This window comes from Aspergillus japonicus, assembly GCF_003184785.1.
Source record: "Aspergillus japonicus CBS 114.51 unplaced genomic scaffold BO86scaffold_30, whole genome shotgun sequence".
Taxonomy (NCBI): domain Eukaryota; kingdom Fungi; phylum Ascomycota; class Eurotiomycetes; order Eurotiales; family Aspergillaceae; genus Aspergillus; species Aspergillus japonicus.
Genome location: NW_020291667.1, coordinates 48307 through 63403, shown reverse-complemented (window position 1 = coordinate 63403; position 15097 = coordinate 48307). Strand labels below are relative to the sequence as shown.

The following is a 15097-nucleotide window of genomic DNA, read 5'->3' as shown; positions in this document are numbered from 1 at the left end:
GGTCGAAGTCCGGCTAAACGGACCGATCCCCGAACTCTATCGGGTTAAGCGCCCCATCCGTATTGTATGTACCTTATGGCTTATGGTATCAAACCATGCAGAATAAGCATGCATAACTCTTTTGGATACTAAATCACAAAATGACTATCAGTCTGAAAACTCCGAGTAAGATGCTCCTCCTATCCCAATCTTATCACATGCGCCGTGCCAAGTAGCTGAAAAGAAAAACAACAGAATAATAGGTCACAAGAAGTAAATCAGATAAAGGAAAGCAACCTCCAGATCCTAACGCCCTTGTCGAACTGCGACCAAACCGACAGTTAAATAATCTCCATGGTGTCTATGTCTTCACCTTCAAACTCATCCGCATTCTCAGCAGCAACCCCACCACCCAGCAGCTGGGATGGCTTCAGGTCCTTGTGTAGCCCCTCGCCCAGCGACCCAACCAGCTCCAATTCCGGCCCCGCAATAATGCGCCCCTCCATATCAACCACTTCGCAGAGATCGATGATGCTCTGACGACTGAGAGACTTAAACCCGTCAGTACGTACAACACGACCCCAGTGGCTGAGACAGAACTGAGCCGCACGCCGCATCAGCCATAACTCGTTCGTTCGACCCGCCCGCTCCCAAATGATCGCGGCGTTTTCCACATCGAGCTCTCGGCTCAGGCGGTTGACACAGAGCAGACGCAGCGTGGGCATGTCGTACAGGTTAGCCATCACCAGCATTCCGGCGACGTCAATGATGTCGGAACAATACTCCGGGTGCCCCGCAATGCTATCAGTATACAGGTAGTAGATGAAGGCACGAACAACCGAGTAGGGCTCAGGGATGTGCATCCGCTTCGAGTGGTACTCGGCCATTTGCGCGGAGTAGAGTCTCTTGAAGTGCGGCCACCGCAGCTGCAAAATGATCCGGTGCACGTGAATGGGTGGAGAGGTGGCCGCGTTGGGCGAGAGAAACGCAGGCTCGGTCTGTGGATCCGAGTTGTCTTCCGAAGCATCATCCATTTCGAGGTGATCGGTGGGGTTAGCAGTAATGACAAAGTCAGCTCCACTACCGGACTCGGGCGGTTGATCGAACACGGCGGCGAGATCATGGCCTATGCCAGATAGGGGCATGGATCCGGCCTGGTCATCCATGTGCATTCTGCTTGGGTTAGGTGAAAAGGCAGACATTTCGTTGCCCAGCAAACCGTATCTTTCTAGGTCAATGCAAAGCACTTCGCTCATGTGGTTCTCATCGCTGGTCCCCGGGTTAGCTCCGGCGTCGAGGCTACAGCCAAGCAGCCAAGCTTTGGTACCGTTGGCATTGACGGTGCAGTAGTGCCATCTATACCCAGGCTTGAAGATCTCTTGGCCATCGGCGAGTCGCTGCCAGCGCAGCGAGTCAAGTTCCAACGAGGATAGGTTGCATTCATACGTGCGGACGGTCTCGGAGGGCGTGATCAGGTCAAGGAGAACTCCTGATGCGTACGACTGAAAATGGGTTCCAGAGAAGAGGGCGGGAACATGGGGGCCAGACTGGAAGCGCAGACACGAAACGGCTCCTGGAGCATTCGGTTTTCGTCGAGTCGAGGTCCTAGACTGGGTTCGGATCTGCACGCTGCCGGAGTTTGCCGCATAGTTGCTGGACCGGCCGGCAAGCTGTTGCGGGGGGCTACTAAACATAGTGTCTGGACTATAAGTCATCCTGCTGGCGGTCGTTGGGGATTCCACGGTACCTTGCGAAGTCGCCATTCCAAGAGACTGCATGTCTTTGAGATCCAGCCACCAGATATCCGTTGTCCGTTCCATGTTGGGGTCCAGGCCTCCAAAGATCCAGAGACGACCGCCCCAGACCCAGGCAATATGGTCAAAGCGGGCGGTGAACGCCCAAGTGCGAGACCAGGTCCAAGTTTGCAGATCCAAGTAGCAGAGCTCATCGAGAATGACGTTGTTCTCGCCCGTCACGCCCCCAATGATGAATAGCTTCTCGTCGTGAATCACCGCTGCATGGCGAGCCCTTCCTCGCGGGATTGGTCCACGGATTTCCGGCTGGGTCCAGTTCGAGGTGGGGATATCGAGAATAACAACATCGGAAAGGTACTCGCGGTGCTCGTTTTCTCCACCGAAAACAATCAGCTTGTCGCCTTGGTACAGACTAGCCGTATGACCTGTATGTGATGGAAAAAACATAAGTATGTACAGCCGTTTTGGTGAAACATCCAACGGAGTGCGGGGGAGCTAACCCATGCGAACACCGGGAATATCCCCATAATTATCAACCAATTCCCAGCGAAGTGTGCTCAGATTCAAGCGGAGGACATGGTTATAGACTGTTTCAGCCAGACGTGGTGATTAGCATAGAGACACAAATTATCCGACAGGAAATGGAAATGACAACCTTCATCGGTGTACTGGTCGAAGCCACCGAAAGCGTAGATCTGGTCATTATTGCAATACGTCACCGACGCATTGACCAGGCACGCCGGCACATGGCCCTGTGCCTTGCGGATGCTCGGGCGGTAGTCCGCACTCCCGCGACGATCACCACTGCCACTCGGACTCGGTGGCATAAGGAAAGTATTCTGTGATCTTTGAGGAGTACTTGTCGGTGGAAGGGAAGCCATTTGGCTTGCAATTTGAGGCCAAGGCAGTGGGTCACCGGAGGACGAAGAAGCGTTACTATTCCGAGCGATAGTGGAGGACGGTTGCCGCGCCATCGGGGCACCGATAAGGATAGGAGACCTCGGTCTGATAAGGACGGTGGAGAGACAGCACTACCGATCAGCAGCGATGGGATCTTACCAAGTACTGAGTAAACTCGGTTTGAATCAGAATCTCATGTTCGATCAGTCGGAGAGACAAGGACCGTTGAAACACTTTCCCCAAGATGAAGACGGAAAGTTCCGAAGGGCGAAGAAAGCCCTGGAGACGGAAAAAGTTGACGCTGACCGCCTGGCAAGACCCGGTCGATGCCTGATTGGGATCAGCCGCATGTCAGGTGTTCGCCACCCCGCATTGGGACTAGCGCAGTCGTACCTCCAGTAACCAGCGGTTGCCATGGGAAAGCAGAACTATACGCTTTATTTATTCCTCTCCCCTGGATCCCCTTCACTTCTCGAATCTCCCTCCCTCCTCTTCTCCCTCCATCATCCTGTTTCTCTTGTCTATCTGCTATCTGCTATATATTCTGCTGCATTCTATACTGCATTAGTTTCACTTTTCGACCTCCTCAGCCTGTCCGTCCAAGCCAGTAGTCGACTGCAATTGGCGTCACTACCGGAGCTTGAAGACCTGGTCTCCGTTGCATTGTTCGCACAATAACTATATACCAACATGGCTACTCCTACAGTTTCTACTCCCGTGAAGACTCATCATGGGATCTTCTCCACAAAGACGGCCGGTGGCCGCATGCCTCTGACGCCGTCTCCGCGCAGACGGGACAGTGTGGCTTCGAACCACTCCTCCCCTTTCACTCCCCAATGCGGAACTGGTGAGGCGGGCAAAGAGTTTGGCAAGTCTGTCTACGGCGGCAATCTCTCCTCATACTTTGCCAAGTCAGTCTCCAAGCCGACACGCAAGTACCGCGAATCTCCCAAATCCAACCTCTCTACCTCCCGCAGCTACCGGGAGTCTCCCAAGTCCAACATTGCCCGCACACGCCCTCGCAAGTCCCCTAAACACCTTGAGCTAGGCGTTTCTGAGTGGGCTTTGACGGGTACTGGACCTTCTTCATCACAAACTCCGTCTAAGGAGCGACTACGCAAAGAAGTTGCCCGCAAGGAAGTTACCCGCAAGGAAGTTCCTCGAGAGAAGGTTGCTCGCAAAGAAGAGATCCGGACGACCCGGACGACGAGGTCGGGAAAGACCACTGTTCGTATTGCGCACAATGCTGGCGACAGATTCATTCCCAACCGCACGGCCAGCGAAGGACTTGTGACTGCTGGAACAGCCAAGCCCGAGGAGAGTCAGCGCCCCAAGAGCACGAGCAGCGAGGGATCATCCGTTCTGGCGAACGCAGCAAGCGCCTTCAATATCGGTGGCCGCGGAAGCGAGGAAGATCTTACCGCAGCCCTCGAGAGCCTTGGAATCGATGACAGCGAGTCTACCACATCCTACACCAAGCCCGCACCTGATGCTGTTGCGTACGAATCCTCACTTGCAGATGCTTGCGGAGTGAACCTGAACACCCGAATTCTGGCTTTTAAGCCCCCGCCTCCGGAGTCCTCCAAGCCTATCGATCTGCGTGCTCAGTACAACCGTCCTCTCAAATCTGCGAAGTCTCAATCCGCCCAATTCCGCAGAAGAGTTCAAACAGCTCCTGAGCGTGTTCTAGATGCTCCTGGTCTGCTTGATGATTACTACCTCAACCTGCTTGACTGGAGCTCTGGCAACCAGGTTGCCATTGGTCTTGAACGTAATGTTTACGTTTGGTCCGCCGACTCCGGAACGGTCAGCTGCTTACTGGAGGCACCGTCTGACACTTACGTGAGCAGTGTCAAGTGGAGCGGAGATGGAGCGTACGTTGGCGTGGGCCTGGGTACCGGCGAGGTTCAGATCTGGGATGTCGAAGAAGGAACCAAGCTTCGCAGCATGTTCGGCCACGACTCTCGCGTCGGCGTTATGGGATGGTCCAAGCACACTCTTTCCACCGGCGCCCGTAGTGGTCTTGTCTTCAACCACGACGTTCGCATCGCCGAGCACAAGGTTGCCGAGCTGGTCTCGCACACCTCCGAAGTCTGTGGCTTGGAGTGGAGACCCGACGGTGCTCAGCTTGCGACGGGAGGTAACGACAACTTGGTCAACATCTGGGATGCTCGTTCCCTCAGTGCCCCCAAGTTCACCAAGACCAACCACCGCGCCGCCGTTAAGGCTCTCAGCTGGTGCCCCTGGCAGTTGAACTTACTCGCTACTGGTGGTGGCTCATACGACCGCCACATCCACTTCTGGAACACCACCACCGGTGCGCGCACCAACAGTATCGATACTGGCTCCCAGGTGACCAGCTTGCGGTGGAGCAACCACTACCGCGAGATTGTCAGCTCGAGCGGCTTCCCCGACAACTCCCTCAGCATCTGGAGCTACCCGACTCTGGTCCGGAATGTGGAGATCCCGGCCCACGAGACTCGCGTGCTGCACAGTTGCTTGAGCCCCGACGGTCAACTTCTGGCCACCGCGGCCGCGGATGAGAGCTTGAAGTTCTGGAAGATCTTCGAGCGCAAGCCTGGAACCAGCGCCGCGTCTTCCCGCGAAGGTGGTGTTGGCAGCAAGGCGCAGATGACCAAGTCCATGACCATCCGGTAGATCCGGTTTGCTCAGTCGTGACGACACTTGCTTTCTCGCTTTTTTTCGGACCTCTTACATGTTCAACATTATGCGCTTTATATCGTAGACCGGCGTTTGTCTCGATACCACTTACTTTTCCTGATGGAGTTTGGTCTTTTTGTGTGTATAGCGGATCTTCAATGGTGTGATGGAGTTTGAGTGGTTACTGGAAGGACAAGGCGCTGTGATTTAGGATGTTTGTCTTGTCTTGTCTTCGGTGCTTCAGGTTCTTGTATAGAAATTGGTGACCAATAACAACCCTTTTTTAATCATGATCCTACTGCTTCGTTGTTTGGCTACTGTCCAATCAAGGTTTCCATCATCAGAGTGAAACTTAGGGAGAAGTAGTGCTATTTTAGTCAGCCCGTCTAAGTTAGTCGCTGCTTCCATGATCTGGCTGGATCGTGCATCTTTTTGTCTGCTGCGCGCTGACTTACTGAATCCTTTATCGATCTGCAGTAGTAAGAGGTACGTTTCCTGAGGTAGAGTATTCCTGTGATTCAGCATTCAGCCTTCTCCTCCAGACTAGTTGATTTGTGAAGAAAGCAAAGGTATGCGTGGAGTGCTGCAGTGATTACCTTACCTAGCTGAGACTTTTTTCCTGATCCAGTGGTTCGATTGGCTCCTACCCGCGTGACTTGAGCTTAAGGCTCCCTGGAGTGCAGGAGAACAGAAGGGAGGTTGCTTTTAGTAAACAGGTCACTTCACAGAGTGCTTGAAAAGATGGAGGTACTAGGTAGGGGTTTCTGCTGGGGCCGTAAGGGCGCTTCGATAACGCCTTTGGCCAGTGGGAATCGCCCGCGGGACACGTCTTTGTGGATTTGGATTGTGCATTATATTCTACGAGTACTAACCCTTTATCTATGGAAATCCCGTGCCTCTGGTACTGGAATTACTGCTGGCGGTGTCATATAGCAGGAGCCGCGTCGATAGCTTCCCTAAATGGGGAACTGTTCCGATGTAGGTACCAGTATCTTACTAGGTAAGTTTCCTGAGTACCTCAGGTACTGTATACCCAGTACTCCAAGCCTGATCCGTATCCATCACTATCCACGTAACTACGTACGTAGTTACCCCCGTGAGTCAGCGTAACTAAGTTACCAAGTAGCATGTGACGCTTTCCCCCGGCGGGATATAAAAAGGCATCCAGGATCCAACTCCTCCTCCCTTCCGCCACCTTTCTTTCCTGGTGCTCGGCCCTGTTCTTTTCCTTTTTTGGACTGTGATGATGATATCCTGCGACACACAGCGACTGTACCAATCGAGTTGCAAAACTCGGAAAGGAACGTCCTGCTGGTAGTCTGAGTCCTGAGCCCCGAGTCTACGGAGATGGGAGTAGTTGTACAGAGAGTACGAGAAGGTCCAGGGGGAGAAAATATATATGCTATTACTTGCTTGCAGAGGGTATACAACTGATGGGATAATAATTCGTATGTACTCTTATCCTGATCCCATTGAGTCTTTGTATAGGACGTAGGTGTTTAGCCAAGGATCAGAACGCGTTGAGTGGGAGTTCTGGTGGTAAACACAGCCGTTCCGGAAGTGCGTGGTCCCCCTTCATCCGTAACTCACTCATCTATTCCTCTTGATTGTAGATGCTCGTTGAAACAGAGGAAGTGCCAGCTGTTCTCCTGCGGCTGTGGAACTACAAGGCATGAAACAACCAAGGAACCTCTTAAGTAAGTATCGTGCCGCCTTAATGTTGTGGTCACGCGGAAAGGTGTGCCAAAGATGCGGCGGGCTTAGGACTCTTAGGTAGAGTACTTTCTTGAAACCAAGTCTTGAAGAAAGACACGAATGAAGCTCAGAGAAGCAGGCATCAATACTTTTGAAATTCAGCTGCTGATGTAGAGCATCGATGCTTTGACTCTGGTGAGAAGTATGCGAGATTGATGGCCGTCTCCGCAGCAGGAATGAGAGATTGACGGCAGGTAACCGAAGTTCTTGATCTCGCATGACCTATGAGACCTTGTCGGCGATCCTGACGCCCACGGATCCAGTGATATCTTTGATGTCACTCAAAATGTCATCGATGTGTATAAAACACACAACATTCTGACGTTCGAACGCGCCGAGCCGCATTCCGACGACCTCCCCGCCTTCTCGGAAGATCCATGAGCCGGAATCGCCCAGCTCAGCAAAGGGCTTGTGGCCAGTTCAGGCGAGTGCGTGCTCCTAGGTCTCCATACTTGCCCAACTATCATTGCGGTCTTTGGTGCGGGCGATTCTCACGGATCTAGCGCCGTTGTAAAGACCTTGAGTCCACTGGGTTGAGCGGCCTGCTTTGTAGAGTTCCACGTCCGATTCGAGGAGGGTTCTGCCTTGGAAGTAAGTGGCATTCCGGAGATTGGCTCGCTCGGAGTACGGAAATTGGCTGTACAACGGCGAGCAGAGGTCAGCAGGAATCCTCAATAAACCGGTGGAGTCAATATAGGCTATGTAGGATCGATACCTTGTTGTGGAACGTGTGAAACGCCGCAGCACAGTTTCAGCTCATCTTTGAGAAACAAGATCGACACATCTCGCGCCTCGTACCGGGCACAGATGGCTTCGATCCATTTTCTCTCCGTGTGGTATTCTCTGACCGAGTCGTACCGGACGGAGACAAGGATAGTTATCGGGTTGTCCGCCGGACTCGGTGAGCGCCCGTACCTCCATAGGCCCAGTGATGTCCAGTCCCAAATGGAGCATTCGCGCAGGGTTTGCTCTCTCATGGCAGGCCATTCCGCGAATCTGCGATGGGTCGCCTGCGCGGGAGAGCAGCGGGGGAGCTTCTCCATGCTGGTGGATCTGGCGAGCTACACGTCTCCAATCCCGACTGTCGGGCGACTCTCGCTCAAACATCAACGACAACGGTAGGGACGACATAGGGTTCGGGGTTGATCTTGGACTGACGCCCGACGAGGGCAACGGCCTGGTATCTGATGCGCTCACTTCGAAGAATCTTTCTGACATCCTCCTCTAGTCTTTCGGTGTCTTTGAGAAGAGCCGACCGAGCTGCAGGGCTCCCTGCCCCGGCGGTTCTAGTGAGCGGAGCGGAGGTGGCCGGTAAGGAGCATAGATACGGGCCGCCAGCACAGTACAGGGACGTGAAGAATCCTGACGAATCGGTTTCCGAGTTTGTATCGAACAGGGACTCTGCACCGTAGGAAGAACTATAGCTGAGGGCATGCTCGCTTGTGCGAAAGAGAATCTCCGAGGTGGAAGATGTCGACATCATGTAAAGGTGTGAGGCGGGGAAACGGTTCAAACTGAAGCTCAACTCAGAGGTTGAATTTGTCTGACAATGATTCTGAGTGACCATCAAGAACAAGGTGATGGAGTACTCAGAGACAAAGGGCATAACGGGGGGCGCTCACTACCAGCGTGAGTCATTCACTATATCATTCCTATATCATCATGATTTCTAGATCATTATACACTACACCCTCAAAGTGGTGAATCGCAGTGGATCAATCATCCACTCCCCCAGTGAAAGGCTTCGGTATGATGACGCAACCCACCAGTGTAGGATTGATGCAGGCTTTGATGTTCTTGATCTTGGTTTTCTTGGTTTTTCTTTTTTTTCTTTTCAAGCACATTAGAAATTATCTCCCACCTCCCATAATGAACCTGCCTTTTCCTTTTGCTGTAAGACATTCCAAGATTGTTATTGGTCTGAGAAGCTCATCGCCCTCCACCGCATGGTGTACTGTACTAGGTATGCACTGAAGCAAAATGCATAGCTAAAGAAGAAAAATGAGAGCGGTAGGTATGTGAAAACCAGTAGAAAGAAGATTTTTGAAGTGGTGTTCTTGAAGTGTTTCCTAGCGCGCCATAAGGCATGAGTTCATCAAATGAAGTCGAGGAACTAGAAGTAGTCAACACCGGATCCCCAATAGGTTGGAAACGTATAACCAATTCCTAGATCCTCGCACCTGCCCCCGCAATTACTCAACTCTGAAGGCTACGAGTACTGCGTCATATAAGATATAGCCCTACTCGCCTCAGAACGCTGTATCGATACATAGGTCCCAGTCGTTCAGTAGAAGATCCCATTGTATATCATCGATTTCCGGCGCCACGGCAAACAGATCAGACCATAACTGACCCCAGCTTTCCTCCTCGGCTGTATTAGTAGCAGTAGCATCCTGCGTCATGGAATAATTTCCCATAGTCATATTATCATTTGAAAAGTGTAGAGGTTGTGCATCTGCTTCAGCAGCGCTTACCCTCCTAGTCGTCTCTCCTTGTGAGAATTGACTAGAAGATGTATTGAATGCGCCTCCTTGGGACGTCGGCAAAACATGAGATATCGCACCCGGATTGGTTCTCGGGGGCTGTTGTTGCTCCTTTTGCGTGCTCTGGAGAATCGACATTAAGGTCTGAGTATTCCTCTGGATCGCTTCAGTCAGGCTCGTTGACAGGCGCTGCGATTGCTCTAGCATCTTGCACGCTTCCAAAACATCCTGCTTCCTACGGTCCGCACCGGGACTCCCCGGGTTCATTGACACGTCTGAGGCTAGAACCATTGCGGCGAAGAATACATGTTGCATGACCATCCAATAATTGGAGGGCTTCATGCCGACGGTAGAGCTGGCTTCGTCCATTGTGCGGCGAAGATCAAGGATCCGCTGAGCGAAGTGAAGACACGCCTGGCGGGAATACGCAAACCGAGGGTTTACTGAGGCTTCACGATGATATGGGCGGTGGAGGCGGCAGATGCGGGTGTAGATGCCTAAGTGGCCGACAATGCGCTGCCAGGCGAGGTATGGTCGCTCCATGATGATCTCACGGCTCTGCTGGACATGTTCCGGGTCCAGCCGGAGGAACTTCGGCATGGAATCGAGGACATTGTGCAGTCTGCGGTCTAGATCAAGGACTATATCGTATTCAGGCATCTCGTTTTCCCCTAAGAATATAGAGGAGAAGGCGTCAACGATTTGCCGGCAGATCTCGGCAAACTGAACACGCAAGATGAAGACGGACATGGATGTTGGGGTGGTGAGGGGCAACCCGCAGTCTGGCCCACTAGTCGCCAGGGACTCGTCGTCAACATTACTTGGAAGGTTAACTCTCATGTGTTTTGGGTGTAGTAGGTATGAGCCCTCTTGTGGCCCTTGAGAAAGTGATACTATCCTGCACGACCGTTAGTGCCAACAGTTTTAAGCATGCGCTATGATAGGCTTCACCAGTCGGATGACACGATATGCCACCATATTCGTCTCTGGACCTCGATTTCAACGATTTCGTACCCTGTGCGCTTCCTCTCTTCCTGACTTTTCGGAGAGTCCAGGCGATGAATCTGCATCGACCGTGCCATGAAGATTGCGCGCATACGAAGAGCCTGCATCTTATCAGAGAACCCGTCTGCGTGTGTCAGAACGTGACATAAGGTAGTTATGGCGAGAAGGGCCACAGTTGACGGAGCTATGGGTCGCGAAGGATAATCTAGCATGGTCATAGCAAGGCGTGTGAAAGTGGCGAAGGCAGTTCTAGCCTCTTTCTCTGTCGCTTTGAGACTTTCTAGGAGCTCAGGCGTCACAACAAGAGTGCTACCGGCATATATGCTTAAGAGCAGAGTGACCACGGTAAAGTTCGGTTCCTTGCCCTCAGATATGTCCCGGTAGGTCTCCTCCATCAGAACCCGCACAGATGGTATATGGAGAACACCAAGAGTCGGTTGAATAGCTCGGACGAATTGGTCGAAAAGTAGCCGTGCTTGCTCCACCGGGGGAAGACATTCAACGATTCGCCTCGGGTCTTGCATGCAATCATCGAATTCGACAATCTGTTCTCGTAATGCTGAAGAAGATAGCTTGGCGAAAGAGGTGCCACCTCCACCTTTTCCATACTGTATCCAACGATATTTCAGCTAGCTGTATAGAAGATCTGATGACCTGTACATACATTATCGGTCCTATAGCCAGAGGCTCTGGGGCCTAGGTCGATTGGAGCTGGTCTCTGTTTATGTGTCAGAGTAAGTACGGAAGACAAGGATGCGCCCTGATCACTTACACTCGTGTCATGTGTGGTCGAACCTTTGCCAAATACTGCCTCTTCCAGCTTACGTATTCGATCCACTAGACCAAAGGATTCATCATTGTTGAAGTGGAGGCTTGGTGCAGTATCGCCTTCTGTTTGGGATACAGACAGCGGCGACATCACAGGGCCTGTTGGTGAATCGCTAGCTGTACCATGTCTTGCTGGGTAAGTCGGGAGATCTTGAGGATCTAGCCCGGAGTTGAACTGGCAGTAGACTTTCCGTAGCTTGCAATTGTTGCAAGGGTGTTTGCGATCACATCGCCATTTCTTTTGACGGCAATTCTGGCATGATAGCCGTGGCTGTGGAGTCAATCGCTGCACCATAGTATGGGGCACACCATCATGTTTTCGTTTATTGGTAGACATAATGTGAATGGTCCCGTTGCCGTGACATTCATATCAAGTATAGCGTGTCCCTGCCAGGGAATCCGAGACTGGAATTGGAAGCATTGCGATAAGGCCGGGGATCAAGACTCAGTAGATGGAGAGTGGAGAGGGACGAGAGAGCTGTCCCCATACGGCTGGCGGCTCCGCAACCCGCGGGCGGTTCCTCTACCTTGCCGAATACGGGAAAGCCCCCCGCGGAGCAGTTTGTGCGAGTACGAGTACTCCGTACGGAGTGCTAGAGTTCTGTATGGAGAATGAAACTGCCTGCTCTTTGGCCAGGCCTACCTTACCTGACCTTAGTTCTCCATAGTTCAATAGTTATCTGGAGGCTAGCTAGGCATTTCCTCGGCATAATTCATCGATTAGAGTGAGCAGAATGAGAAGAACCCTGTAAGAAGATATTGCCAGAATGAGTGGCTTTGATATACAATGTAGATCAGTATGCTAGAAGTTATCAATTATTTATTCTTGGTGTCTTTGGGCGAAAAACAGTTACTTGGGAGTGAAGATATGAATCTAATAAGATGGATGCAGTGGCGATAATTGCTAAGAAATGCTAAGAAAGGGTAGGGACTCCCCCGGATAACCCTGGACGGGACTAGCGGAGGGGGTGACTAAGCAGGCGGGAAGAGAGGCGGATTTCGCCCGGGGAAAGCGACTTTCACCTCAACCACATCCCTCTGGCACATTGATTGACCTTTCTTGTCACCGCCTGGCCCTTGACTCAAGCTCCTACTCCATCTTTGCTTTTCTACCGCTCTACTGGTTCTGACAAGGCAAACGGTAGTCTCACAAGATAGGACCACCCCCGGCGAGGACGTGTTACTGTAGCGGGCGTTGGAGTTTCGACTGTCGCATGAGCCCTTGGCAAACAACCAACGACGCCTGCGACTGCGACGCTTCACCTCATATAAACCGCCTCTCTCACCCACGCCTTACTGTCGGGATATTCTAGACTCCCACTCTTTCGTGCTCCACCGTCCTTTAGCAACTCTTCATTCGCTTCCTACTCTTCTCCGTTTTACCTAAAACCAGACAAAGATCCTCTGCGAGGTCCTGCCCCAGCGACCATGTCAAACCAGCAGGTGGTGAGTATTCGTCCGATATCTACCCCTACCTGGCTTGTGAGCTTTGTCGAGTATGGTGGCTATGCTTGCATGCCATTGAATAGTCTCAATGATATCTTCCTTTCCTTTTGAGGTCGTTGGCTGATACCTGCCACCAGGGCATGGTGTTCGACCGTGTCATCCAGGAGGTTTGCGATGGCTCTCAGGTGGACTTTGAAGAAAGTGGAGTGGATCAACAGACGCTTCTAGATCTGCGCAGAGTGAGTGATAAATCCAGTTTCTGAATTTCTCTCCTTGGATGAAAAGCAAAGCACGGAAAATGGGGATGGCATGCTCAGTGGAAGAGGGGGAGGAGGGGGTGTGTGATGAGGTTTCCCAAGCGGGGCCCGAGAGGAGGTGCGGGAAAGGGCAGTCAGTGGATGCGCGGCTGGGGGGAACTGCTGGCTTTTGAGTCTCTTTTTATACCGCGCCGCTTTTACCCGCCCGTCGCCCTAGTTTGCCAAGCCCACCTTCTACTTCCCTTCCTCGCTCTCCCTCTTTACCCCGAATTTCCCCTCACTATTAATACTTCTTGGATTCTCACTGCGCTGTCCTTGCTGGGAGTGTATCTCAGTCAACTACCGTCATCGATTCTGCATTATTATTATTATATTCGCAATCCACTGACTTTTCCTATCGCAGAGCTGGCAGAAGAAGCTATCTTCGTTGGGCGTCGCTCATTTCCCTTGGGATCCCCCACCACCGCAACAAGCCCCTCCCAGCCAAAACCAGCAACAAATACTCCCTCCCACTGCCACCGTTCCCTCCAACGCTCCTCGTCCTGCTCCGTCTCCTCATCCACCGCAGCAACATGTTCCTCCTCCGCAACAACCCATTCCTCAGTCCATGCCCACCACGGCTTCCCCCATGCAAGCTCCGGCCCCGGTAGGTGGCCCGCCTCGCCCCATGGGCCACCTTCCACCCATCAAGACGGAGCCTGGGGTCAACAACCAGCCGGGGATGATGCCCGTGAACAATAACGGCAACATGATGATGCCACCCAGTGGCTCAGCCCCCCAGTCTGCCCAACAACGGGCCGCCGACATGCTCCGTCAGCGCTATGGAGATGCAGCTGCCACTTCGGTCAGTCAGCTGCAAGCTCAGTCGCAGGCAGCGATGAGCATGCCAGGTCAGCCACGCCCACCAAACATGCAGCATTTGCCGAATGGTCAGGCGCCTCAGATCAAGCAGGAGCCTGGCTACCCACCTGCCCCCCGTCCTTCCTTGGGGAACGCTCAAACCGATGGTGCTGGAGATGCACTCTCGGAGTGGAAGGCAGAGGTCGCTCGACGGCGTGAAGCCGCGCAACGTCAGAACGGAGAGGGCGATCGTCTCTTGCGAGAGCACCTGAAACAGCGCATGCTCCAGTTCGAGGGTGGAGGTCTTATGCTACCTTTGGAAGAGCGACAAACTCCTTCGGCACGTGGCCTTTCGCTCAACTCAACCGATGGAACAGGAGCGCAACCTTCGGCTGTTCCCAAGGCCCAGTTCGATGGTCCAGGTGGGGATGATGAAAGAGACGAAGATGACGAAGATGCCATCAATTCTGATCTCGATGACCCGGACGATCTCGTTGCTGACGAGCACGACGGCGACGAGTCCATGGGTCAAGTCATGCTTTGCACCTACGACAAGGTACAAAGGGTGAAGAACAAGTGGAAGTGTACGCTAAAGGACGGTATCCTGACCACTGGAGGCAAAGAGTGAGTAATCGATCTCATTTCGAGGGGTTGATCTCGGCTAACTAGTTCTAGATATGTCTTCCACAAAGGCCAAGGCGAATTCGAATGGTAGGCCCGATTTACGAATCGGATCGCCCAGCTCAAGAACATGTCCTGCTCATGCGTCTCCTGTTTCTTTTTCCTAATTCCCCGGTGCTTTGCCTATTTCTCCTGCGATCTTTGATGTAGAAAACCAGTTATGACACCAATATATGATGAAGAATCAGCCCATTCCACACGTTCGGGGACTTGGTCAGTCCAAAGTAAGCTTCCCCGTGACGTACGTAACTACCTTACTACATACTACCCTACTGCTGAAAGGGATGGATGGATCCCCTCAATCTCAGGTGTCAATTTTTCTTAGTTTCTTTCTTTCCTTCATCCCACTTTGGATGTATCGTGGCGCTTGTTCAGGTGGGACGGCAGTCTCTCTTCTGCTCTATTCGTTTCCCTGTTTCCCCCTCGCTTGCAGTGCTTTCATGCTTGTTCCTCATCGAGATCCTGTACTAGATTACCTCAACTCGAATGAATATGACGTTCCCATCTC

General features: G+C 52.4%; 7 protein-coding genes across 7 annotated transcripts; 3 read left to right on the top strand and 4 right to left on the bottom strand.

Moving 5' to 3' along the window:
* Positions 1-105: 105 nt before the first annotated feature.
* BO86DRAFT_389882 (Kelch motif domain protein) lies at positions 106-2888 on the bottom strand. The gene is made up of 3 exons (XM_025672248.1): positions 2389-2888; positions 2234-2320; positions 106-2158 (listed from the first exon to the last, which is right to left on the bottom strand). Exons 1-3 carry the CDS (start codon positions 2705-2707, stop codon positions 321-323), a joined length of 2244 nt encoding a protein of 747 aa, XP_025526812.1. The 5' UTR covers positions 2708-2888; the 3' UTR covers positions 106-320.
* A 226-nt stretch (positions 2889-3114) lies between these two features.
* On the top strand, positions 3115-5570 carry BO86DRAFT_389881 (WD40 repeat domain-containing protein). The gene has a single exon (XM_025672247.1). The coding sequence runs from the start codon at positions 3324-3326 to the stop codon at positions 5289-5291; it is 1968 nt and encodes a 655-aa protein (XP_025526811.1). The 5' UTR covers positions 3115-3323; the 3' UTR covers positions 5292-5570.
* A 1936-nt stretch (positions 5571-7506) lies between these two features.
* Positions 7507-8092, bottom strand: BO86DRAFT_410465 (uncharacterized protein; the record flags this gene model as incomplete). The annotated part of the gene is made up of 2 exons (XM_025674499.1): positions 7507-7686; positions 7765-8092. 2 exons carry the CDS (start codon positions 8090-8092, stop codon positions 7541-7543), a joined length of 474 nt encoding a protein of 157 aa, XP_025526810.1. The 3' UTR covers positions 7507-7540.
* A 56-nt stretch (positions 8093-8148) lies between these two features.
* On the bottom strand, positions 8149-8655 carry BO86DRAFT_400361 (uncharacterized protein; the record flags this gene model as incomplete). The annotated part of the gene is made up of 1 exon (XM_025673704.1): positions 8149-8655. One exon carries the CDS (start codon positions 8653-8655, stop codon positions 8149-8151), a length of 507 nt encoding a protein of 168 aa, XP_025526809.1.
* Positions 8656-9298: 643 nt separating this feature from the next.
* Positions 9299-11456, bottom strand: BO86DRAFT_400360 (fungal specific transcription factor domain-containing protein; the record flags this gene model as incomplete). Its single annotated transcript, XM_025673703.1, has 4 exons — positions 9299-10430; positions 10484-11145; positions 11202-11255; positions 11310-11456. 4 exons carry the CDS (start codon positions 11454-11456, stop codon positions 9299-9301), a joined length of 1995 nt encoding a protein of 664 aa, XP_025526808.1.
* A 1224-nt stretch (positions 11457-12680) lies between these two features.
* Positions 12681-14789, top strand: BO86DRAFT_389879 (transcription initiation factor IIA large subunit). The gene is made up of 4 exons (XM_025672246.1): positions 12681-12811; positions 12949-13050; positions 13472-14532; positions 14584-14789. Exons 1-4 carry the CDS (start codon positions 12794-12796, stop codon positions 14621-14623), a joined length of 1221 nt encoding a protein of 406 aa, XP_025526807.1. The 5' UTR covers positions 12681-12793; the 3' UTR covers positions 14624-14789.
* BO86DRAFT_117731 (uncharacterized protein) lies at positions 14751-15097 on the top strand. Its single transcript, XM_025665978.1, has one exon. It carries the CDS (start codon positions 14878-14880, stop codon positions 15058-15060), a length of 183 nt encoding a protein of 60 aa, XP_025526806.1. The 5' UTR covers positions 14751-14877; the 3' UTR covers positions 15061-15097.